The 26,895-nt window shown below is 42.5% G+C and overlaps 1 protein-coding gene across 1 annotated transcript in view; it reads left to right on the forward strand.

Annotated features, from left to right (window-relative positions):
- Nucleotides 1-204: 204 nt before the first annotated feature.
- Nucleotides 205-26,895, forward strand: part of itga3b (integrin, alpha 3b) — a 33,365-nt gene continuing 6,674 nt past the window's right edge. The window contains exons 1-15 of the mRNA XM_071537794.1: nucleotides 205-512; nucleotides 15,899-16,026; nucleotides 18,052-18,134; nucleotides 18,671-18,920; nucleotides 19,119-19,217; nucleotides 19,572-19,776; nucleotides 21,271-21,464; nucleotides 21,883-21,971; nucleotides 23,136-23,272; nucleotides 23,677-23,766; nucleotides 23,876-23,943; nucleotides 24,215-24,360; nucleotides 24,543-24,689; nucleotides 24,832-24,929; nucleotides 26,075-26,243. Of these exons, the coding sequence (XP_071393895.1) occupies nucleotides 337-512; nucleotides 15,899-16,026; nucleotides 18,052-18,134; nucleotides 18,671-18,920; nucleotides 19,119-19,217; nucleotides 19,572-19,776; nucleotides 21,271-21,464; nucleotides 21,883-21,971; nucleotides 23,136-23,272; nucleotides 23,677-23,766; nucleotides 23,876-23,943; nucleotides 24,215-24,360; nucleotides 24,543-24,689; nucleotides 24,832-24,929; nucleotides 26,075-26,243 (2,079 nt within the window). The 5' untranslated portion in view covers nucleotides 205-336. The remainder of the gene's footprint in view (nucleotides 513-15,898; nucleotides 16,027-18,051; nucleotides 18,135-18,670; nucleotides 18,921-19,118; nucleotides 19,218-19,571; nucleotides 19,777-21,270; nucleotides 21,465-21,882; nucleotides 21,972-23,135; nucleotides 23,273-23,676; nucleotides 23,767-23,875; nucleotides 23,944-24,214; nucleotides 24,361-24,542; nucleotides 24,690-24,831; nucleotides 24,930-26,074; nucleotides 26,244-26,895) is intronic.

Genomic DNA, 26,895 nt, shown 5'->3' on the forward strand with positions numbered 1-26,895 from the left:
AGCCTTAATGCATCCCACCCGCCCCGGAAGACCTCGCCTGATGCAACGGCAGGTTTGAGTGCGGTGTGCCAGTCAGTGTGTGAGTACACTTGTTCAGATGGGTGTGGAGGGGAGAGGAAGGAAGGGAGGGGAGGGGAGCGGAGAGAGGGAGAGGGAGGCAGACACCGATACCTAGGCAGTGACGCTCACAGCGCGAGAGGGGGAACACGGTTTTCAATGGGGAGCTTATTTTGAAACACAGCCTACCTGTTGGAGCTCGCGCTGCCGTGACAGTCCCACGCTGATCGCGGATCTGCGGGAAGGCAACTGCACTGCGAGGGACAAAACAGCCCAAACATGGCTCCAAGTCTGTCACTCTTTGTTGTTTTCACTGTCTGGTGTGGGACGCAAACCTGCGGTGGATTTAATATAGATGAGCGCTTCCCCGTGATCAAAGAAGGAAAAACCAAAGGAAGCTTCTTTGGATTTTCGGTGGCGCTGCACAAACAGACGGAGGGCTCCAAGAAATACCTGTAAGTTGTCAGCAGTGCATCTGCAGCACTTGTTTCTTGTTTTAATGCCCGCATTCAAATAGGCTACGCACCTGCTTTAGTCTAGTAGGTGTAGCGAAAAACAGCCAGCTTTATCCACCTCATAACAGCTTATAAGCGCCTGTACCTGCTCACTGCGCAAAACCCGCGATGGAGCATTTAGTCAGCAGCCTGTATTGCCCATAACACCTGTCCCCCATTTATAAACAGCGCCTTACACGCTTGTTACTCGCTTTCAAGTTTTTTCTTTGCATGAGAAAATTATTTTTTTCTTTGCATAAAACAATTCCTCCAAAGTCGACCACCTGTTCATACGCATTGGAGCATTTGGAACAGATTTGCCTCCAAAATCAATTTCCAGAATGTCGAAAAGACTCCAGAAAGGTTTTTCTAAGTGTCCTCGCGTGCAGTTGATGAAATAAGATTTGAGAGCTCTACTATCTCATGTAGATGTGCGGAAGTCGTTACCTGTGTCCCTGGGCTATTGAAAAAAGGAGTGCGTGTGGTGCTGTTCAGTCACTGTGTGAAATGAGCCAAACAGCCATCTACTGTGCATGCTATACTAACATTTCTATAATTTGTCCTCTTAGATTATAACACAAAAAGGGCGTTTGCATGCATTTCTACATGGATGCTCCCATATCAGCTCCCCACACAAAATCTCCATTTTATTTGTTGCTTTTTGTGGCTGGCATGTCAGTCCCAAACCTTCACCCAAGCCTCCCTACAGTGACTGCTGGCGTCACAATGCAGCAATCTTCTCCCACCCTTTGCTCTAGGCTATCCTGCCCCGCTTAATGCTAACAAGTGCAAAAAAAAAAAAAAAAAAAAAACTAAAGGCACAAATGGCTGAGTAAGACATGCAGTGATTCTTGGTCCACGCCTCAGTGAGGAGAACTGTCTTTTCTTTTGCTGTAGCTGCGGGTGAAACAGGTGGGCCAGGTAAACTGTATTACAGCTTGCAGCTCGTGTGGTGCGGGCTCTTAAAGGCGTAAACAGAGAGAATAGGTATCTTCTAGGGCTATCAGCATGAGGAGAACTAACCACTATTTCTGAAAAAAAAAAAAATCAAATTTCTGACCAATCTTACTACAAGATAATGGGTTCCTAAATGTTTGTCCTTTCTGGGCATTTTGGACTTCTGTGTTCTTATAGATCTATTGTGGAATGCACAGAAAGCTCTGACGTAGCCTACTCCACTTTCTTTCCACATGTCCCGAGGCTATTGCATTCAACTGAGACAGAAATGGGCTTGTGTTTCGCAATAAAGGTGCTCATTGGCCTGTAACACATGCAGGTTGTCATTACCGAGATACAAATGCTCATGTGGAGTTAACAGTGATTGCATAAAAGTAGAGTGAACAAATGCTTTCATTTCAAAAGGAATGATGTTCAAGGACATGCAAACTCGTGACACAAGTCCTCCTTGTCTTCCATAGCTTCCTTAATGAAAGATCCTCAATCTATATCATTGTTTAGTGTAGGATTTCCCGTGGCCAATTACAGCGCCCCCCTCATTCTTCCGCATCATGATCACACAGTGTGTTCATAACTTGCTCTTATCTGTCTCTTTCATGAAAGTTGTCCTAGAACGTGCTTTGAAGAGCAAGGCAGGAAAGAACATTGCAAACCCTGGCTCACTTCCTGTGTGATGTCAGCAGGGAAGCAATGAGTCCCCCATTTGTCTCTGAGTACACAGCCTATCAGCCTTATCTCTGCTAAGTGGCGGATTGATGTGCCTTACAGAGTTTTCCCCAGTTAGTAGAATGGATAGCAATGTCCAGCTGACACATGATCAATGTGGCATCTTGGCCCCTTCCCCAGAGGGATGGAGTCACCGTCTACAGGCTGCAACCTAAGAAGGGGACCACATGGCCATGGTAATGAGCCTGGAGGCCCAGGGACACGGAGGCTGTGAAAGGACTCATCGCTCTGCTGGAAGCTGAAGAGTTTAGGCAAATCTATGGCTGCGTTCACACCGCAGGCCTTCACGCTCAATTCTGAATTGCTGCTTATATCTGATGTTTTTTGGATGACTGTTCATATCTGCTCCTGGATGTAACCCATGTCCAATATATTAACTGACAGCAATATCAAAAAGTAACAATAACAAAAGATGTGACATCCATTTTCCACCTTCTCCTGCTAACACATTTCAGTTTTCAGTTTTGACTGAAATCTACCAATCTAGTCAACTATTTGGCTTTCTTTCCATTGTTGTGTCTCATTGTCCTCCATGCTAACTCTGGATCAGCCATGCTGCTGTGGCACCAAAATTATGGCAGTTGTCTCAGGTGGATGACGTAAGCGTTCAAATACATGTCACGTGTAAAATACATGTACAGTAGTTCAAAAAAGAAGAAAGGTCCAAGGCACTCTTCAGGCAAAAAGTTTAAAAGCCTTTATTCAGATGGCTATTTCATGGTGAAATTCTTAAAAAACATAGACAAAGCTTGTGCATGTTAAAACAGAACTGGGTTATAACCCACGCATAGCGGCACAAACAGCCTTCTTCAGGCATGAAGAAGGCTTGAAGAATAGTGCCTTGGACCTTTCTTCTTTTTTGAACGTTTGTGTTCCCTACCAAAGAGCACCTTCATCACACCTGTTTGCACTTCCGAGCACTCCGGACCTTTTCTTTCTGAAGATACATGTACAGTAGGTTGCCCCGGCATCCGATTTGGTACCACACATCCAAGCAGTCCAGATCATAATTTATAAAAATGCGACTCCATGTAGCTTTTTGCTGCGTTGATTAGAAAACATCAGATCAGATCAGATCTGTGTCGCATGTTGCTGATCTGTGTCAGCATGTTAAGCTGCAAGTGTGAATGTAGCCTATGACTGTAAAGGGGAGTGGGAGCATAAATGCACCTGCAGCCAGAATCTCTCACTTGTGTCAGTTTCCAAGGGGGGAAATGCCTTATTCATATGATTGGATGAGAACGATTATTGTCTACTCTTACATTACATTACATTAAGTCATATAGCAGATGCTTTTGTCCAAAGCGACTTACAATAAGTGCATTTTGTCAGCAGTGGTCAAACCGGCTGTATATCACAGTCTTCATCAGCTAAGCCTTCAATAGGAATACGTTTTTGTAGAATCAGAGGTTTTTGTTTTTTAAGAGTAGAAGGGGGAAAAGATTGTTACATGATATAGGTTAAACTTTTACTCTACTCTTATGAAATGTGTTTTGTTTTGAGGTCAAAGTACTTTTAAAAGTTTGTTAATTTTTTCAACAGGACCCTCTTCTTCAACACTATCCTCTCTAACAGCCTGTTCAGCGTATTTGTAGTCAGTGGAGCCTCCAAGATTCACTGAAAATGTCTTCCAGCACACCATGAGATATAGTGTGTGTTCTCTGTGACTCTTTAAAGACACATAAGAATGTGCTGATGGTGTCTCCCATGTTTGAACTGGGGGGGGGGGGGATTTTACAGTACTATCTGTTTTATCTGTGTTGTCTGGGTTTTCTGGTATACAGCCGCGGATCTGTCTCCCTTCACCACAGCAAGGGCGAACCACAAAGCTGTTCATTACACGCGTTTCTCCATTATTGCAGGGAGCTAGAGTGTGGATATTTGAAAAATGCAAGAAGTGGGGATATAAACCAGTCTTGACATGTACAGTGTTTAAAGTGGGCATTCTTTGTGCATGCGTGAGTCAGACAGAGGTTAGTATAAAAGAACTCGAGACAGAGGCTTTCCACTCCCAGTTCTGCAATAAAATGAGTGCAGTGAAGACATTTTTTCCCTTAACCTCTTAAGATGGAGGCTATTATCCAATTCGTCTGATGATCCCAGAAGTGACTCAGCTGAAGCAATGTGAAAAATGTATGTGGAATGGAGGGGGGTATACGGCCAATTCGTAAATCACCATTGCTTCTTGGCTGCACCTTGCTCATCCAGAATCTACCTGAGGCCAATTTGTACAGCGTGCCTCTCCTCTCCTCTCCTCCCTCTTTTCTTCGTATCACCCATTTAAGGTCTGCGATAGATTTTTTTCCTGAGAGGGCTTTTTTTGTTCTCCTGTTGTAGCAGGGAGGAGGGACCAGGCCGTCAGCTGGCCACCTATTGGCTCTTCCAGGCCCCTGACCCCTCGGTATGCCTGGAATGTTTCACCCTTCTCTGCACACTCGCGACCTGCCAGGTTGCAGGTTGGGACAGGACAGGACTGAAAATGAGGAGTTTAGGGACAATTGGGGAACACACACACACACACACATGCACATGCGCACCCCCTCCAAGATTAAACCCAAACTTAAAATCATTCTGTTCACACTCATTAGCAGACAGACATTTCATCATTTTCTCGTGAGATCTCGAGAGTGCAAATCAATGGCTATCATTCCTCAAACTCAGGAATATTTAATCAGAGCTGAGGTGCTTCTTGCTTTTCCAGCTCATCTCTGTCTGACAGCCGTGCCCCGAGGCAATGAAAGTCAGCCATTTAATTTGACGGGGCCTTCCCCTTTCTCCTGCGAGGTGCAGATTAGAGCGGTTGACGCAGGGTTTATAGACAAACGCAGCCTGATATTCTGTTTGAACACGCACAGAGCAATATGCTGCTCCTTCTCCAAGCCTCTTTTGTTTGACACAAGCAAATATCTAATTCGCAAGTCACGTCACTGCCTTGCAAAGTTGATGTAATGCAGCAGATGAGGATGATATGTGGTAGAAACCTTTTGAATAGTCTTTTCTTCTAGTATTAAAGGAGTAGTTCACCCAAAAATGAAAATTCTGTCATCATCTACTCACCCTCATGCCAGTTGAAACACAGGTGAAGTTTGTCCATATAACACACAGGGAGGCTGCAGCACAACTCCATAGCAGCCTTCTCTAAAACATCTGAAGTCAGTGGGGACCAGTTCTTCAGAGTTCCAAAAAGACCTACAGTATATTTACACCATAATTTAGTGCAAATCTTAACTACAGCTGATTGATTTGCAACAAATAATGGTGTATAGGTCTTTCTATTCACAGTGTGATTGTTTGGCTGTTTTTGTTTTGGAACTCTAAAGAACAGGTCCCCATTGACTTCAGTTGTTTTGGAGAAGGCTGCTACCAAGTTGTGCTGGCTGTGTGTTATATGGACTAACAAATTTCACCTGTGTTTCATTTGGCATGAGGGTGAGTAGATGATGACAGAATTTTCATTTTTGGGTGAACTATTCCTTTAAACTTCAACCTAAACCTGAAGTCTGTCAGATAAAGAAAAGAATCAGGGCAGGAAGGACGTGCCGCACAGTAACTGAGTGAAGGAATATGTGTCATATGAAGTGCTGCAGCATGGCCTAATGTAAATGAGGAAGATGGGTATGTTGAAGTTGGCTGTGGTCCAACATTCCTTGTCATAGAAATGGTAGTGGTCTTTGTCTGTGAAGTAGGCCCGTCAGAGCACTAGTGTCATGCTACAATGACAACACTTTGTGATAAGAATCCTGTGGTGTCCATTAGACCCTCACACACACATGTATAACATGACAACCAGCACACAGTTATCATTGACGAGTCCCAGTGAAAATGAGGCACTGCGAGCTTCCTTTCATCAGAGAATCATTTCAGCAACAATGTTTCATTTGCATTCATAGCTTCTGAAAGAATTACAAAATGTTAATGTCCTTATGTGCTAATGCACTGTACTGTAGCCAGCTGGATCTAGTCCATACCAATTATTAATAATTGATTAATTAACTATTCTCACTGCATTAGCTTAACTTTGCTTCATTCCTTATGCATGCTGTAAAGTATTATCTCTAGCTCTAGCTCTTATCTATAGCTTTTCGTCAGTAGTACATATTTGTTTGCTAAGCTCCACGAAATATATGTAATACTCATTGCATGGCCATAGGCCTATGTAAGTACATTTTTAACAATAATAATACATTTTATTTGTATAGCACTTTTCAAGGAACTCAGTGACGCTTAACAGCAAAGAACAGTGTCATAGCAGTATAGAAATGACAATAAAAACCATGAGATAAAAAAAACAACTGAAAAAAATATATATCAAATAGCAAACAGACACAAACTTAAAAAAAGATAACTAAAGAAAATGGAGGTGAACAAGGGAGAAAAATATATGGAACATTGTTGTGGCTTTGACAATGATATGGCTCGTCATGAAACTATGTCTTTTTAAAATGTTGTTTTTTAATAATATTTTATTGGAGTCTAAGCCAAGCCAATGCAACTTTATAAGGTCTCACAAAAGTTTGTGTAAATCCCCGTTTGTCCATGGTGATTGGCCGTAATCTTTATGGTATTTAAGCCTGTATCCAATCAGTTGGTAATGGCATGACATGCTAGCCTGTGCAGCACCAGAATGAATGACGGGTTCTAATAACATATTGAAATGGACCCCAGCGGGACCCCAGGCCTCCTGCTAACCTCCACAGAGGACAATCTCTCTGGTGGGGCTTTCATTGGAAAATACCTGCAGTGAAGACTGTTTCCATCCCAACAAAACTGTAACGGATCCTTTTGTGTCCCCTGGTTGTACAAACGCATTGAAACAGCATGGAAAAGAAGCTAGCCTGGTTGGCCTCAGGGTTAAAGTGGGTTACCTGTAGCTAGTAAAGCTACATGCTTCAATACCTTTCCCTCTTCATGCCATTTTTCATCCTTGAAGGGCATATGATACTGAAGTATTGGTTTACACTTGGTATGTGGCTGTGGAAGACTATCTATGAGGCAGCTTGCAGTCTGTCCTTAATAATGAAAATATGCTGTGTGGATGTGCTTCTGCAAATCAAAACTGCATAATAAATTAATAAAAAAAAATAAAAATAAAAAAAACATCATAAAATAATGATAAAATGTCTGCCTCAGTGATCTGAACAGGATGTTTTTTGAGCACTGGGCTTAAGAGGGGAAGCTGTGCAAGTCACAACAGGAAAATACTGAGGTTTCATACTGACACCTGCTCTATATATATATGTCCCAAAAGCTGAATAATACTGCTCTTAATGCAAATTAGGGCTCTAACCAGACACACTAATGTTGCTAACATTGTTGCTGTCAGCTCCATTAAAGCCCCTGTGAGCTAGTCCACCTGCACCCACCACCCCTCCCACACACACACTCACTCACACACACACACACACACACACACCTACATGTAGCCACAGAGGGGTCACGATGGCTGGGCTGGGATAATGTCAGGGCAAGTCTGTTGTAAATTCCACTACTTTATGGCTGCATGGGTGAAGTGTGTGGGGTGGAAGTGCATCGGCCTGGTCTGCTCAGTGTGGAGCCACTGGACTTGGGTCACCCAGCTGTGAGTATGTGTGTGTGTGTGTGTGTGCGTTCATGTGTGTGTGGGAGGGAGGCGTAAGCATAGATGTGTTCGTACGCATGTGTTTGTGTGTATTTCCCCCTGTCAGACTGGTGGATAGCGTGTGTGTGTGGGTGTGCTAATCATGCATGGCAGGTCTGTGCTGCGCCGCATGCATCTGCAGCGGCGGGGGAGCCTCAGTAACGCTCTGACATCATTCATCCAGGAACAGCACCTCTGGGTGGGCCTGTAGTGGACCAACCTAGACACATAAACCAAAATAACATTGTCCTTGTCAGACAGGGTTTCCTTCGTTGCAAATGAAAAGTGATTTACCATGGGCTAGTTTATTATCATGGGGTGACCTGTCATGTTTAATTTGTCAGGGTCTAAATGAGTTTGCTTTCTTGTCACTGTTTCACCATTGGCAGATGGTGGTCTTCAAACAGGATGTTTGTCCAGCTGAGAAACCCCTAGTAGATATATGAGTGTGTGTGTGAGTGTGTGTAGAACGCAGGTGCTGACTGATGCTTCGTGTTCAGTACTATTCGATTGTTCCATGCCATTTCCTCTTTTTGATACAGAGTAATATATTCATTACATTTCATTTCCTCTTGAACTGAATGTTTTCCCCTCGCGGCTCACTCACCATTCATCCCAGTGATGTCTGCATTACATTTCCTCTATTCCCCATTTGTATGCATAATGAAACTGCTTCCCCCGTTGGCCATCGAAAATCTGTGACACCGCTGTGAACAGCTCCGGCGCCTGAGCGGCCCTGTAGTGTGAGAGCAGCCTCGGAAGATTGACAGGAGAGGTGAGAGGACAAAGCAAACAAAAGCTTGCACGCTCTCTTCCCCCCCTCAGCTCTGAACTTCAGTGGCAGTCAGTGAGCTTGAAGAAATGTAACTGAAAAATAGACATTTTTAGTTCAGCGTGCTCTGCCAGTATAACGCAGAAAAGAGCTTGAAATGTAGTGGCTCTGATTGTATCCTATGAGGTAGATTCTAGTGTTTTTGTGAAAATTGACCTGTCTGCATATAGCTCAGCAGGTGTGCCCACGGTTCAGCACTAACCACCATTCATTCTGTGCCCATTTGCCTTGTTAATGATCTACAGCATCTGACAGTGATACAGAGGGATTTGATTCAAAATAGCAGGTGTTATTGCCTCAGTTTTGCATAGGGCTGTGTGATATATCGTATAATATCGATATTGTTATATGAGACTAGATATCGTCTGGGATTGTAGTTATCGTAATATTGTGAAATAACTTAAATGTTACACCTTCCTGGTCTTAAAGGCTGAGTTACAGTAAAGTGACACACTTTTCTGAACTTATCAACCTGTTCTGGCTGAGTAAAATGAACAATTGGCTTTACCTGCTCATCATATCCATATTACTTATAACTGATTACTAATGATCATTACTAATTTTCAAAATTTCATTGTAAATATCTTATGAAAGCACTCATCCCCAAAATATCACATTATCGATATGAAGGTATTCGGTCTAAAATATTATGATATTTGATTTTGTGAATATCGCCCAGCCCTAGTTTTACATTCTGATATCGATGTGACCTGTTAGAAACTAACCGTGTATAATTAACTCGGTCCTGGGTAGCACAGGTGCTGTGAGTAATGTGGTGAGCATGTCTGTGTGACTGCACTTTTCCTCTAGAAGCAGGTTGATCTACCACAGACCCCCATCACACTGTTTGTCTAGCGAGGACTCATCTGTTAGCCATGCACACGTAAACACACAAAGTGAATGTGTTAACAGCTAGGTGTGCTGGCAGTGAATAGTCTGATAGCGATGTGTGTGCTCACTGCCCACCTCCTCCTTTGTGAAAATACAAAGAATTGGATTAATCACAGTGCTGTTGCAGAAGAATGAAACCACACTGGGAATATAGAGCAGATAGAGAAAAAGACACACACACACACACACACACACACACACACACACACACACACACACACACACACACACACACACACATGTTGCACGTGACTCCATGTCCCATCCCAGTCAGAACAGCAGTAGAAAACCACACTGGACTCTCCCTGCCATCTCTACCATATGAGCTGCCCTCTCCTCTTTCAGCGAAGTCATTACACCATTACAACAGCATAAAAAGACTCCAGCCCTTGTCTCCTCTTGTCCTCATGCTTAATTTAATCTGCAAATTGAGTCGCTCCATTCAATATTATCCCCATCTATTTGCTTAGCGGGTCTAAGTGGCAGTGTTTTCCTGGAATCAATACGAGTTGCCCAGAGCGTAATTGCTTTATACCTGAAAAATACTATGAGGATGCAGTATAGGTGAGTGTGTGTGTGTGTCTGTGTTTGTGTGTGTTTGTGCATGTGTGTGTGTGTGTGTGTGAAATGGTAAAAAGGTTGTTTTAGGGGCTAGGGGTTAGGGTTAGAATTATATTGGAGGAAAAGCTATGCATGTAGTGTTTAGTGGGTTTAACTGTTAGTGTTAGAGTTATAAAATTAATTTAAGTAAATTTAATTGAGTAGACTGTCCTCGACAAGTGTAACAAGTGTGTGTGTTGTACTGTACGTGTGTATATGTGTGTGTGCATATGTATATCTATTATTATTGAGAAGGACTCAGCTCCAGACCAATAAAATCAACTGTAATGAGTTTACTGTCTACTAACATGGTCATTACTGATGACTCAGTAATGTTCTCAGTACAGTACAGAGTCTGCCTTCCTGATCTGGGCATTTCATGGTAAAAGGTAAACAACACTGGAATCTATCAAGGTCACATACTTGGAATAATGACGCCAAGAAATAGATTGTTCTAGCTCTGCTTCCTTATGATTTGGGGGATAAATTCAAACATGACAATATGCAAGACAGTCAAGGAATGACACCCACTGTGTCTATTTTGCATAAATAAATATTAAAACAATTAGGCGGGATCTTTTGCCACTTTTTGCCACAGCTAGATACTCATGCAAGGAGGAGCCAAGACACCTAGGCCTATGTGAAATGACAGCTTCTCTCTTTAATAAGAACAGAACAGATTAACAATTCTACCAGGATCAATTGCAATCTCTCATAACCTATCTTAATCAGTCATCACAAAATGCATACCAAATAGACATTGGGTTATACAGATCATTAAGATGTCACTGTACCATAGACCAAAGCCCTGACTTTGTCTGGTTACTTCTTCTGCTGAAACATTATTCTGGAAGATTATATGTTCCTCTGTCTCTCTCCTGTTACTATTTCCTATTTATTGGTATGCTAGGATTCCCCATAGGGTTCAGACAGTCAGTCTGTTGGACACAAACACACTCGTTCCCTTTTAAGGAATGGTTCCCTCTGTTCTATTCAATATTTTAATACTTTCTAATCTATCCACTAATTTGAATAATTATTATATAATTGAATATATACATATTTGCTAACCCCTGCAGATCTTACAGTCCTTCAGTTGGTATTCTGTCTTTTCAAATTGAGGGCATAGAAACAAGTCGACGCATTATGTTTTTCATTGTTTAACGTCACTGGAACCGAAAATCTTTCAAAGCCTTTAGGTAGTAATCGGTAGGCCTACTGGCAAAATTCAGTCGGTATCTCTAATGTACCGAATTTCACTTCCAATCCCTGCTGATATGAACATTGGGCTCTCTCTCCAACATGAGGCTGAAGATAGTTTTCCTTCGCCTGGAGGAACAGACACACCCCGTGACGAACAGGTTGCCCTCAGCCTTATCTGGACAGGTGATCCATCACTTGTGTAAGGTTCACAAAACAGCACATACTTGAGCGTGCTTACACATATACACAAGTCCCCTTTCTCTACACACATGCAAACATACACAAATACACAGAATGCCAAGTTCCCTCTTTTGCTCTTGGTCTTTCTCTCTCTCTGTCTTTTCATCTTTCCGTCTTGGCTCCACTCCATTTTCTCTCCCTTACTCATTTTTATATATTTACACCTGGCATTTTAGGCAGCAGCCAGCCGGGTTTAAACCTGTGTGTTTCTGATAGACCTGTATCATGTGTCTCACCACACTGCTGTTTAGACTGGGCCCAGATGAAGATGGATGCACACTAAATGAGGCTACACTGTGATATATTGTAAACATGACTGACTGGCCCTGCACAGCGTCTCTCACCACGAGTCTTACAAAGCCTATCAGATAGAGAGAAAATGTATCCATCCAAAAGGCTGTAGTCATCTTTAATTAAGTTGGTTTTGCTGGTTCTGTTGATGCTAGTCAGAGTCAAGATAGGTGGGGGTGAGAGAACGAGAGATGATGACCTCATTTTAATTTGCTGTTGGAGAACTGCATGTGTTGTCTTGGGTGTCTTATAGACAGGCGACTGTTTACCAAAACAGCAAGACCTTGTAGTGTCACTTTCTATTTTTTTCTCTCCTTGTCTGGCTGTGTGATATGGAGCTCCTCTCTTTTCTCTCTTATAGTTATTCCTCCCACTTCTCTCCCCTCCATCACTCCCTTGCTTTTTCTGCTCCTCTTCCTCGTTTTCTCTTCATGGTTCAGTTAGGGGCTTTTGTTAGGCATTAAGATGACTCATTAAGTGGGGTGCTATTATTTTAACTAAACAATATGAACATAATCCATCTAACTCCCCTCATCTGAGACTTTCTCACAGCAGATTTCAAGAATGCAGCCATGCTCACCTTGGCTGGGTGTGTTAGCCACAGCAAATGTTTGGTTTAGCCAGCCGTTCGGCTTGCTCACCGGGCAGAGGGGCGAATTTCAACATGTCCTCACAGTAGGAATGCAGCTGCCGGTTGGCACCCCCCTCCTCCTCCTGAGCCTTCGACAGCCTGTTTATGAGGAGGTGATGAGCAGGGAGGGAGATAGGAGGAGAGCACACATTGTTGCAGTTGGAACAGGAGAGGATATGAGGCGTTATGAAGGACAGAGGCTTGTACTGTTGTTTGGTTTAGCTGGCTGGGTCTCACAGGTTTGATGAGTTGAATCTGCCGTTCATTACAATAGCAAACAGGAATAGTTTTGTTAGGAGCCCTGTTTCCATTGATTATTATAATTGAATCAGTTTATTTTTAGGCAATGGTTGCCATCCTCAGTTGAGTCAACAAATCTTATGGTGGCTGAAAATATCACTGCACAATGAGAATTTCAAAACAGTGTCTATACTGTACGTCAAAACCCGATGACATCAATCAGCCCTGTTGAATTGCCACAACAAACACAGGTGACGCACGTGGCTCCGCTGCAGAGGAGCAGGCCGGTGAGGAAGAACATTTCAGCCGGTATGTTTATGGATCAGGTCGGGCTAAACGACTCGAAACAATCGTCCAGCCAAGGCTACCAGGCTTCCCTTCAGCGCCTGAGATTAGCACTGCCCCAATTCTTCGTGGCTTTGCTCAGCGATAATGAATCTTGGGATTTTTTTTGTGTTCCGTTTTGTTTACTTTCTCACTGTGAGCAAAGTTCAGGCCAACCGGTCTCTTTGCCTGTTTCTAAGTGTTTTATAACTGTTTCACTCGTTCTCCTTCCCTAGCCTCCCCTGCCCCCTCCCTTCTCTCTCGCTCACTGGATAATCTCCCATGCTAATGTGCCTTGTTTTCCCACAGGAATGGCTAACCTTGTAAGCCTTTGTTTTGAGACACTTGGTGCAGGTTACAGTTGAGTAACACTTTGGGTGGTCATGACTTCTGATTTAATGACCATGGAGGTGGCAGACAAGTCGTGCTACATTGCTGTATGCAGGAGACATAGTTGCCCATGCACTCATTTAGACACTTTCTCTAGCACACACACACACACACACACACACACACACACACACACACACACACACACACACACAGGCTGTCATCTGATCACAGAATGGGCCTCCACACACACAGGCCCCTGGTTCCCCACATATCTGTCAGTTCCACTACGATTCCAAACCTCTGTGGAATTTCAGATGCTGTCTACATTGCTGAATGAATACCTGAGCCAAGGTCTTTTCCTCCCCATCCACTGGAAACTACTGGCCCTGAGAGGCCATCTTGGCTCTTCCTGGTTGTCATCACTCTGGCAAGCTAATTGATTCATGGCTGATAGTGCCCAACTGGCAGCAGAAAGAAGGGGTAATTGTCCTTCCCCCCAACAGACATGGCTGGAGTATGTCTGTGTTTTATGCTTCAGAGGAAAAATATTCCATGGTGTATTGCTTGGGGCGGTAATATCTCTCTGCAGGCAATAGAGGCAGCATGACCGCTTATTTCACTCTGGCCCAAGTTACTCTTCAACATTTGGGGTTGAAATAAAGAGACTAGAAAATTGTAAAATCTCTCCCACAGCCCCTGATCTTGGGTCTGAAATTTTGTCATCTCCCTAATGGTTACGTTTGAAATCGGTAATTGGGTAATTTGATCTAAAATTAGCCGTTAGGGCCAACTCATGACATGACTAAATTCCAATGCAAAAATAAGACAAGAGACTTCTGAGTCTGTTCATGTTCAGGTTTATACGTTACGAGACAGCAAAGACCAAATGGTTGTAGTCTGGCCTCTCACTAACGTGCTCAGGTGAGTATTAGTAAGTGAGTATAGGGGCATTTATCTCTTAGCTATGTGTACGGGTGTGTATAAACACAAAAGCCTGCGCTGGAGCGGTAGAGCCTGGTACATAGTCTCCTCTGTCTCTTTATAGAATGAATAACCACCAGGTAACCGGTTTGTTATGTGGTGAGCAGGCATGGCTCACCAAGGGCAATGCTGTGTTTAATCTGTGAGTCATTTCTCGGTCTTCATCGACAAATATTAATTAACTGAGCTCGTCTTGCCCTTCTTTCATGTTTTACCTTATAGAAAACCTTGATCTATCTTCAACTCAGAACAGCAGTTGAGTCACGAGAGGCATTTTGATTTGAAGGCACACTGACCTTACAGTAAAGGGGTATTTCCTTTTCCATGGCTACGCCTATTATCTGTATTTATTCTGACTTATCAGTGTGTCTAAAGGGGGTAAGATGCCCTACAGGCTGATTTGTCCTCTCGCCACCTGGTTGCAGGGAATTATGCCCTCAAGCTGCAAAGAACAGCTTGACTCAACGTTTTCCACTTAACATTTGCTGCTTCCAGTAATGTGTCAGCGTTGTGCAAAGCATGAATTTCTTCAGAAAGTTTGGTTGGATAGAAAGACATGTTTGAATTTGTCTTTAGTGTTGCAGCAGAACTTTTATGTTTCGTATATTGACTACATTACTGCATTATTAGATTTTTTTTGTAGCCTAGTAGCATGTTGGCTAACACAGCGAGCCATGTATCACACACACTGCAAACAAGATTGTCCGCACCTTCCGCCTACAAAGTGGGGCTAATAAATCTTGTGCTGACAGTAAATGGCGTGTTCCACCACAGAGCCTTGTAGAGGGAGTAATCCTTCTACTTCAAAGTTCTCTGCTGTGTTAAAAGGTGCTGATGTAGGGGGTGTGGGCGTGAGTGGACTAAAAGACAGGGTTCATCACCAAGCGGCTGGTGTGTGTGTGTGCATGTGTGTGTGTGTGTGTGTCTGTGTGTGTGTGTGTGGTGCCCAGACTTGTCACGGGTCATGCTCTGACTCCCCCACTCTTTGCACTTTTAGTTCACAGGTCATGTGACTGCTCTTCCTCAGTCTGAGGCATACACACCCTTTGTCTCTCTCACTCCCTCTCTCTCTCTCTCTCTGTGTGCGTGTGTGTGCATGTGTATGTGCGTGTGTGTGTGTGTGTGTGTGTGTGTGTGTGTGTGGAGGGACTAAATACACAACTCACTGTCATTCCTAATAATTCACATGCTCTGTTGGGGCAGCCAAATATTGAAGTTAGATGTAATTGAGATGGAAGAAAAATATCATATTCCAGTGTATCCTGTGTGTATCATTGTGGCACACAGAGTGAGAGATTGTTGTTGTTTTTTTTGCAATGTTTAGACTAGCAGGATTACCTGTGGGATTATCTATCTTCTAACTACTGTCTCCTCTATGTTGTATTGTCTAAAGCCACAGGAGACGGATATGATACAATCTGATATTCTCTCTCTCTCTCTCTCTCTCTCTCTCTCTCTCTCTTTCTCTCTCTCTCTCTCAGACTCCTAGCAGGAGCACCCAAGGAGAAAGCCCTATCCCTACAAAACGTCAACGAAACGGGTGCCGTCTACTCCTGTCCCGTTACCACAGAGGCCACAGACTGCTCCAGGATGGACTTGGTCAGCTCAAGTAAGCGCTGTGCAGAGCTCGCATGTGATCCGTTGGTTGCTGTGGTATTTGAATGGGGAATCCAAAGTTGAGACAGTATAAGCGAGTTGCTGTACAAGTCCGATAAGTGAGCCGTGTGAGCCTGGAGGTCTGGCACAATGGCCCTCGGCACACAGCAAAGCCAGCAGAATCATTTACATCTGAGGCGTTTTAGCTGATTCCCTTTTCCAGAGCAAGAGTGAGTGAGAAGATAGAGGTGCAGTGCCTTGTTCACACTTTGATAGGAAATGACACATTGCCTCAGGATCACATATGTTGCCTTCAATGATCTCTGTACCCACAAGGAAACTAGAAATTTAAGATTCAAAACTTTATAGTCTATTTCTGTGTTATAAAACTACCAGCAACTGTGCCAGGTCCATTGGAGAATGGGCTGTGTGCAAATAATGGCTAAATATATAGCATCCAGGCTACAAAAAGAGGTACCTGAAAAACATTGTTGTGATGTGGATGTATCCATTCAGTAACATTATAAGTAAAAGTGAATAGTCTGATAAATTAGATTTGTTTCCAAAGTAAGGTTACTGTGACACAGTAACTGCAGTAACTGTAACCATATCCTCTACTTCAAAACACTGGAGTTGTATCTTGAGAAGAGAACAGTTATAACGCAGACATACAGTTGTTGTTTTTTCTCATTTTGTTAGCTAGCTAAACTAGCCAGCAGGTATTTAACAAAGCAATGTTAATGTGCAGCTACTAGACACTACTATAATGCTAGATACAACTTCAAATCGGATGTATTTACAACAAAACCGTGATGGTTAGCAGAGCAGATTAGGCAGCTAACAAGCTCACATTAACCAAACACAAAATCAGTTATGATTATCAGTGTTAATTAATGTATTACTGGTGAAATACCGTGCTATGTACTCAGCCACTGTTACTCAGGAGCTGAAGAACTCCAATATGGCCGCCAGTGGGTGCGTTATGTTAGCTGAAATCCCTCCATAATTGAGTGCAAGTGTGTGGAAAGTAGCTAAAACAAAAAAAGGAAATAAGATGGCTTCCGCTGTAGGTAGAGTGAATGAACCACGTTATGACCCGTATTTCACATCAAGCTCCTGTTATCTTTCATCTAGACACAATGATACTTCCTCTCCATTCACAAAATTCAGTGTGCCAAACAATCTCAGAGCCAAATCCCCAGCATTTCCCTTAGCGTGTACGAACATTTGCCACAGCTACATGACACGCTCTAGATAGAAAAGCTTTAATTGAAGGTTATTAACTGATAGACTCACTGCTGTGCTACCTGGAGGTGAAGAGGCCCCCCAGAGGCTGAAAGTAAGAACCATAATAAAGGGATTCTTTGTCACTTTTGATGTTGAGGTTGGTGTGACTCCTGCTGTAGTCACAGTGCATTTTTGTGGTTAATATTTGTCAGGGCATGATCCAGGTTGAACGAAGCTTTACTGTTTGGGTTGCTAGGTGTCTTGCTTTTACAGTGACTGTGATCACCATAATCATGATGAATGTTTGAGTTTCTTTTGTTATTTCATGGATGGTCTGACATGGCTGACTGCACTGTACAGTACTGTCTGCATACTGTATGTTGGTTTGGTTAGTTGAAACTACTAAATAAACAGCAGAACCTTGACTATGAGAATTAGACATAACAGACAGAATTAGACAGATTTAGACAGAAACTATCTGGCGATAGAGCAGGCACAAAGACCAAAAAATTCAGCAACCTGGACCTATACTGTATACTATGCACTGTATTGTGTGTTTCATATTTTAAATAGCCTATGGTTTGATCCAGAATTTCAGTACGTCTGTGTTCTGAACATTTCATTGTCCAACATACTTCTCTTCCTGGATGGCTCAGATAAATAAGGGCTTAGTGAACATTAGAGTATAGATTCAGGAGATGACCAGGTTCACTGTCATTAGCCTGCAGTCAGAGCCAACCTGCTAATCTGTCAATGTGTCCCCCCCACCCCCCACTCCACCCACCTGACCCAACCCTTAACACCACCACAGCAAATCCATCAGAGATGGTGGAGGGCATGTGGCTGGGAGTGACGGTGGCCAGCCAGAGGGACCAGCCGGCGGGACGCGTGCTGGTGAGATGACACCCTGTTTTACTTCAATTATTCAGTGTCACAGATGACATATTATGCTTACAGAAAAGATTTACTGCGGCATTGAGTGGGTGCAGGGTGAGATGACACCCTGTTTCAGTCCATTATTTAGTGTCACAGATGACACTTTGTGCATATGGCGAGATTTACTGCAGCACTGGAGCATGTAGCTCACAGCCACAAGCTGTTACAGTCTGAAAAATGCAGTTAGAAAATGCCATGTAATACTGAAATCATGCACTTGCACACCAGAGTAAGAAATTCACTTTTTGGCCCCTTGATCTGATTTTTAGGAGTTTTGGATGTTTTGGGGGGCATTTTATTGATCTATGAAATAATACATTTGCATTGGCAAATACACTTTCAATTTCTACCACTAAGATCTGGTTTATTTTACATTATAATAAACCACACATACCACTACCATTTTTTACCCCCTCGTTTATAATTTCATGGACAAATACTGACACTATGCAGTCCATAACATGTTAGAACACATTCTCTCCTCTGGTGCCCAGGCATGCGGGCATCGCTATGTGAAGATCGTCCAAGGCGGCACAGAGGAGCAGCGGCGGATGGTGGGGAAGTGCTTCGTCAGGGGCAACGACCTGACCTTTGACTCCAACGATGACTGGCAGACCCACACCTATGAGGTCTGCAACCCCAACTTTGACATGGAGCTGGAGGGCATATGCGGCATGGGCATCTCGGGCGGCATAACCGGCAATGACGTCTACATCGGCTCTACTGGCAGCTATGTGTGGCAAGGTGGAGTTAACGCTGAAAAGAGTGTGTTTTGTGACTTAACGCTGAAATAATGGGCAGGTTTGCAGACAAGCATTAAGCCGTTTCCGAGACTACAATCCTAGTGTTAGTCTGACACTGGGATTATTCTGTGTCTGGGAAACCTGTCCATTGTGTATGAAGCAGATTATAACATTGTTGGGTGGTTTATCTTTCATACAGGCAATGTTCACGTAACATGGAGAGACCCGGATCCAGGAAACACCTGGGACTACACTGTCAAAGACTTTGGGCAGATGAACAAAAGATACAGTTATATGGGTCAGTATCTGTTTCTGCATCATATAAAATGTAAAAACATTGGGAGACATATAGATTTTCACGCTGTCTATGAAAATTCATGCTCTCTCCCCTGCTTTTAAAGGGCTTTCAACCCTAACCGCCTTCCCCACAGCCAGGTAAACATCTCACTGACATCTTGTGAATTGAGGAGAACCAGAAAGAGCGTGTGGTTATCTCCACAGTGACACTCAATTTAGAATAGTGTCAGATGTATCACAAGAAGTCCTGTTTGGCTGGTGTGTTAGATTCAGAGTACCATAAATAACCTGTATCGCTTTTACAATGTTTAGATGACAATTTTTAACACCGGGTCTCTTACACTGGGTTCCGCAGGTTATTCAGTCCTGGAAGACAAGAAGCTGCTAAGCCGTGGCGACTACACAGTGGTGACGGGGTCTCCCAGGGACGAGTCCAAGGGCTCTGTGACGCTGGGGAGGAAGAGTGACAACAGCATTGTGCCGGTGCTCGTCATCCCCGGGGAACAAGTGGGCTCGTACTTCGGGAACAGCCTGGCTGTCACCGACCTCAACAATGACGAGTATGTCGCCGCACGTCAGGGAAGTCCCATGGCAGAGAGTGTGTCTGCATGCCAGATGAGGAGTGTGATCACAGGAAATGTAACGCTGGAAACTCTAAACTGAGAACAGTCACAGAAGTGTTCTATCTATCGCCTTTCCTTTCCTCTTATAATGCATTATGAATATAAGATATAAATGATTCCTTATCATCAGCTCATATCTATACCACTCTCCACAATTCGTCCAATGTGGCAAATTATCAACTAAATATTTGCAGTGAAGTGCAGTTGTACATGTAAAAATTTTAAATTATTCGTAACTTACCAGGGACATAGGTGTTTTTCTTATGTTAAAAACAGAAACAAAATGGAAAGCATATTTTGTGTTTTTAACCTAATTAATGTGTATTTTAAGGTGTGTCAATGGTAAGGAGAGGGGAAGATTAATCAAATGTCTCCTTTGTGATTTACCAAACCAGAAAGCATCAGTTGCACCTTTGATAGTGTGATGTGCTTAAGAAAAAGCTTGTCTTAACATAAGCTTAAGTGTAAGCTACAGTGTCTACAGCTTTCTGCCACTCATGGCTAAAGAAACTAACAATGGCACAAGGATGAGGTTAAGAGGAAGATGTACCTCTTTCTAGGCTTGTTTTGAGAAAGACTTAATGTTTAACTAAAATCTTAATGTTTTTCCAAGTGCAGAAATGACCTTTCAATTTCATATGTACTGCAACAAAAAAGAAGACATTGTATCCACACACAAATATTTCAGAAGATGTTGCCCATTTTTTCATTACAGAAGATCAAGGAAACTTTGCTTGGCTTTGCAGTCATATAATCAAAAAAAAGATTGTTTTCCTTCGTTCCACCTGATGCCATGTTTCAAGCACAATCCAAATTCTATTCCAAAATTACACCAACTTCTTTTGCATTATTCTACCACTTGGCCTCATAATTGGATAGGGAGAAAAATAGATGTGTGGGGGTTTTTTGCAGATGGTAATGGACTGCACCATTCTTAGCAGATCTGGGCCTGTAACTGTATCTTATGCTCTTGAGCTGTGGGCCGCCTCATGCTTGAACGCTCTGTAGCTATGATCTGTCCTGTTATGTGGAGAATGCATGACAGTGATGTATGCCTGAGTTGAGATGAGAGGAGAGGAGAGGGGCTGTCCTGTCAGCAGCCCAGATAAGGTGTTCCTCATGACATCACGGCGGAGGCATTTCACTTCAATGCATGAATGAAACCATGTTGGGTATTCGTCTTCATGTTAAACGGAGACGGCACTATCATCTGAGAATGATCTGAACAACATTTTTTAAGGGTCTGTAGGATTTTAAGAAATAGTTCCATTTGAGATGCAAGAAACGTAACAAGCAGTATGGTGCTGCGGGATTATGAGGGATGCTTGGTCATACTTACAAAGATGTTTTCTTCTGATATTTACTTGTGCATGCATGTGTCTGTGTGTGTGTATGTGTGTGTGTATATCATTTTCTCTTTGTCTGTTCTAGCTGGAATGACCTGATCGTGGGCGCCCCGTTTTACTTTGACCGCATGAAGGATCAGGGAGGAGCGGTGTACGTCTTCATGAATGAAAACGGATCTTTCCAGAAGACTGCTAGCATCGTACTGAAGGGTCCCACAGCTTCTGCATTCGGCTTTGCTTTGGCCGCCATTGGTGATGTCAACCAAGATGGATTCCAAGGTGTGACTCTGAATGCAGCATTTCTTTTAGTTCACTTAATATACTCGCTTAACAGGGGGTCAACTCACTGCACTACTGCTATCATGCAATCATCAAGCAAGCATGTCATGGTGGAGATTATGTTAGTTTCAGAGGAAGCAGTGGGTGGTGCATTTCCCCTTAAAGATTTTGTATGATTGTAATTCATGAACTGTAGTCCACTATGTTGGTCTAATTAAAATACACCAATTTATTCATTAATTCATTAGGAATGAGGAACGAAAAATGACTACTGCTGTCATTATCTGGTACTCTGGTTCCACCTAGAGGACAACCACAGCCATTACACAGACAGTACTTGCACAGTTTCTGTTTTTGCAGCCTGACACTCTACGTTTCCTTGAATTAATTCTCTCCGATGTTAAAATGTCTTCTGCAGACTTTGCGGTGGGAGCCCCATTCCATGACACAGGAAAGGTCTACATATGGATGGGAAGTAAGAAGGGAATCTCACAGGAGCCTAGTCAGGTAACAGTCTTCTCTATGATGGATACTTTTTTTTTTATTTTATTTTTTTTATTAAACCTTTATTTAACCAGGTGAGTCCCATTGAGATTACAAGATCTCTTTTTCAAGGGAGCCCTGGCCAAGATAGTAGCAATACAAAGTTTCAAACAACATACAAGCAAACATTAAAAGCACGTAAAACAAAACATACACACATGCAACTCGCAGAATCATAGAAGATGGACAGGAGGAAACAGGTCTAGCTAAGGAAGCAAGTGCAAGTTCCAAATGAATTTGCCTCCAAACCCTTCACTACATTTTTGAATGTCCTAATCGGGATCAGCTCATCTAGCTGCAAATCTGTCTGCAAGTGGTTCCAGGCTGCAGGGGCGGAGAACATAAAGGCCCGTTTGCCAAATTCAGTGCGAACCTTAGGGACGGACAGTAAGAGGGTGTCATTAGAGCGCAAACAATAATTACTGGTTTTGAGTGAGATATACTCACAAAGGTAAGAGGGGAGCAGACCAAGGATGGACTTGTAAATATGTACCAATGAGTGAGTCTGCGCAAGGCCAATGAGGGCCACTGAGCTCTGGCATATAGGGTGCAATGATGAGTGAGAGCTTTGCAGCCCGTGACAAACCTCAGAGCGCTGTGGTACACAGTATCCAGCCAATGCAAGCATTGGGCAGAGGCATGCAACAGATCGCCATAATCAAGCAAGGGAAGGAACGTAGCCTCAACCAATTTTTTCCTGGCAACAAAGGAAAAGCAGGATTTGTTTCTAAAATAAAAACCTAGCTTAAGCTTCAGTTTCTTTACTAAGTATTCAATGTGAAGTTTAAAAGTTAAACGATCATCAATTAAAATACCTAGATACTTGTATTGTGACACTAATTCAATCTGACTGCCCTGCAAGGTTACAATGTCAGGAAGAGGAGCTAATGTCTTCCTGGCATTAGAAAACAACATCAATTTAGTTTTTGCAGCATTCAACACAAGTTTCACATTAAACAACCGTGACTCTACAATACCAAAGGCAAACTGCAAATACTCAAGTGATTGAGCAAGGGTGGCACCGCAGCAGTAAATGACAGATGGGATACAGGATACAGTTCAGATTTCATCTATCAGAAGAGGCCGTATTCATTCTGATTTCCCGCCTGTCTCTGTCGCCCTCTACAGGTGATTGAGGGTAAGTCAGTGGGGAACGGAGGGTTCCAGACCTTTGGATACTCCATCAACGGAGGGATGGACATGGATGACAACAGATACCCCGACATCCTAGTTGGCTCCCTGGACGACCGCATTGCCCTACTCAGGTAGAAGCAAGAGAAAGTCATTGTTGGGTGAAAACCTTGTAACTTTAATTTTGGTGATTTACATGTTTTAACTTCTAATTCTATGAAAGTTCTTATCAAAGTTATCAAAATCTATCAAAAACCCCTTGGATAAACTGAAAAATTCATGGTGGTCCAGCTAAAAACAAGGCTGCTTTATTTGTTGACATTTTGGAGGTACAAGGTTTTCACCACAACAGCAAAATATACAAGGAGACACACTATGTGGGAGGGAGGTACGACTCCCTCCCACAGAGTAATTTTTGGTCTTGTGTCTCACATGTACATCTAATGCTTACTATATATATGTGTGTGTGCTGTTTTTATTAGATGACAAAACACAGGTGCATGTGAATTCCCCTTCATTTTCTTTTCTTTGTCTTCAGGGCTCGACCCGTCATCCACGTATCTAAGAACTTCACTGTCCAGCCAAAGATCGTCGACCCTAATAAGTGTCCTCCTGGAAATAAACCATGGTGAGAAAAGTCTTGAATCTGAATATCTGATTCTGAAACTGCATCAATACATTTTGTTCTGATATGCCAAGCAATGTCCAATTTGATTACTTTTCTTTGCATTCCACAGTATTACAGTGACTGTGTGTTTTTCCTACACACTAAGCAACGGCAACAAAGACTTCAAGAAAAATATCAGTAAGCAGTCATCCTTTACTTAAAGAAATGTTTCCAATGAAGAACCATGTAATGTTTTAAGTATGTAAATGAGTGCTGTTTTCAAATCTCTGTGCATTTGAGTTACATCCAACAGTGGAGTGATACTGTATATCCTCACCCCAAAAGTGCAATATGTTGGCTGTTCACTGATCTTAAAATGGCCATATATGATCTTGTAATAGTCAAAAACTGACTCAGCTAAACACACTGACTTACAGTATCGTACTGTGTGTGTTTCCACTTCTCAAAGCGGTGAAGTATGTAGTGGAGGCAGACATGGAGAGGCGAAGAAGCCCTCGTGTTCGTTTCCTGGCCAACAAAGATGAAACGTACACCGGCTTCCTCAACATGCCGTCTCCCAAACCCAAGTGTCAGGTGCTGGAGCTGACTGTGGTGGTAAGGTCTCAACAGATACATAGTGTGTGTGTGTGTGTGTGCGTGTGTGTACATGTGTGTGTGTGTGTGTTTTGATGGCAGCATGTGTGTCAGTTACACCATTTTATTTGAACAGCATACTGTTGTTGCCCAATAGCCATTGCTTCATAAGACTACAATAAGAGTCTTGGGTGATTCTACAGGCGCCTGTGAGGGACAAACTGGAGCCGGTAGTCTTTTCCCTGAACATGTCCCTACATGAGCAGAAACCTAAATCCAGACGCTCCCTGCAGAACCTGGACTCCTTCCCAATCCTCAGCCAGAAGCAGAAAGTCACCCAAAGAGCTGAGGTATGAAGCAGTGCATATGCTGCATACGTCTATTTTTAGTATGCATAGATAGTCAAGTACATATGCTAAGCCCAGTGTAAGGCTTGATATGACATGATATGATATGATGATATGACATTCTCCCTTGTTTGGTTTCCTGCAGATTAACTTCCAGAAGGAGTGTGGCTCAGACAACAGATGCACCAGTAACCTGCAGCTGACAGCTAAGTTTGCTAACGACAAGGAAAAGCCGTATCCCAGGTGAGAAGAAAGTCCAAGCATGACTGAATCCTTGTTGAATGAGTGAGTGATTGAATGAAGTCAACCGATTTGGGTTTTTGATACCAATATTTTCAGACAGTGTCTTTGAATTTGCTTTTTCATGCTAAAAAATTCAAAGTGGCCATTGTTTTCTTAAGAATGTTATTCTTGTCAGTGTGGAAAAGCCTCTGAAACAGCATTTAGACCATCATGCATCACTAAAACCATCCATTGAAACCAATACAAGTAAAATTCTTATAGGTGGGATAGCAGCTCTTTGAGGCAGGGTTAAGAATTAAGTTACAAAAAGACATAATTGAACAATTAAGTGACAAATAAAAACCAAAAGGAAAAGAAAATTCAGGTTTTACACTGACTAAAAACCAATATCGGCCTGATGTATCGGTTTGCTGATATAACAGTCTAACCCTACTGTCTTTTCCTCATGTGTTTCTGATGTGTGTGTGTGTGTGTGTGTACAGCATGTGCATTTGTGAGTGTTTTAGTAGTGGGTCGGGGGATACAGACAATAAAGCAGTAAGGAACGAAAGCCAATAAGCTAAACAGTAAAAAGTATAACATTGTTATTTTTAATGGAATGTGGGAGTCCAGAGACATTTGTGTTTAAATCTTTTTATTGTTATTTTCCTTTTTTTTTGTGTCCAGAAAAAAATGAAAAATCTAAATACATATACACATATACACAATACATATACATGCAAAAGAGCACAAACCAAGTAACAGTAAAGGCCCAAAAATAAATAAATAAAAAATAACTGACTTGAAGCTCCCTTCCCCCCTGTGCAACTCCCAAGTGTCTCCTGTCCCTAAACTATTCACTTTCCTAGTTCATTCGACACATCACACATGATTTGCAAAGAGTCCAGAGACTTTTAGTGTTTCTTTCTTTATTTAGACAGATGAAAAGCAGAGAGGAGACATGGGAGAGAAAGCTCTGCTGGGACTCAAAGCCAGCCGGCAGGGCCACATACAGACCGAACCACTCAACTATCCCAGGACACAAAACCCTGACCTAGTTATAAAGCAACATGCACATACAGCAGGGAAAAACAGCTAAAAATAACTATTTAAAAGCCTGTCACTGCCTTATTGCGTACATGTTTTCCATATATATCTGCATCCAGGCAGGGCAAGCACCAGGTGCTGCAGTACAGCAGCAGTGTGAAGAAGGTGATGCTGAAGGTGGAGGTGACCAACCTGCGCGCTCCAGGGAAGGTGGCGGAGGACGCCCACCAGGCCATGCTCAACATCACCATCCCCGAAACCCTGAGGTACTCCGGGGTCAGGTCCACGGTACGTCCACCGGAGGGCAGCGCAGGACAGAGGGGGGATCCTACTGTAAAAACTGTCATTTTACCCTGTACTGAGTCTTAAAACTTCATTTTTGTTAACATTAGAAAGCAGTGGTCAATTATGTAATAATAATGATGACACATTTTATTTATATAGCACCTTTCTTGTACAAATACATGTGGAAGAGGATTAGGGCCACATGTGAATTCTCATTTTAAACTAAAAATTCTGAATTTAATCTCAGAATTCTGACTTTAATCTCAGAATTCTGACTCTATTTAAGAATTCTGAGATCAAAGTCAGAATTCTGAGATCAAAGTCAGAATTCTAAGATTAATCTCTGAACTCAAATACATTTTTCACATGTGGCCCTAATCCTTTTACATAAATATAAAGTGCTTCACAAATTTAAAAAATTAAAAAATAAAAACAAATACATATGAACAATAAATACAGTAAGTACATAAAGTCAGTTAATTGAACAAAATACAAAGTGTATAAAACAAGAAACTAGTTTAAAGCTGGACTAAAAAGGTAAGTTTTATTTGGTGTTAAAAGAGGATACAGAGCTTGCCAGGCAGTTGGTTCCAAAGATTAGGTGCTATGATAGAGAAGGAACGATCGCCTCTTGTCATAAATCTAGACTTTGGAA

The sequence above is a fragment of the Centroberyx affinis genome, unplaced genomic scaffold, assembly GCF_046629955.1.
Source record: "Centroberyx affinis isolate AG114_WGS23_722 - 3 ecotype Tasmania unplaced genomic scaffold, CSIRO-AGI_Caff_v1 ptg003127l_1, whole genome shotgun sequence".
In the NCBI taxonomy this organism is placed as follows: Eukaryota; Metazoa; Chordata; class Actinopteri; order Beryciformes; family Berycidae; genus Centroberyx; species Centroberyx affinis.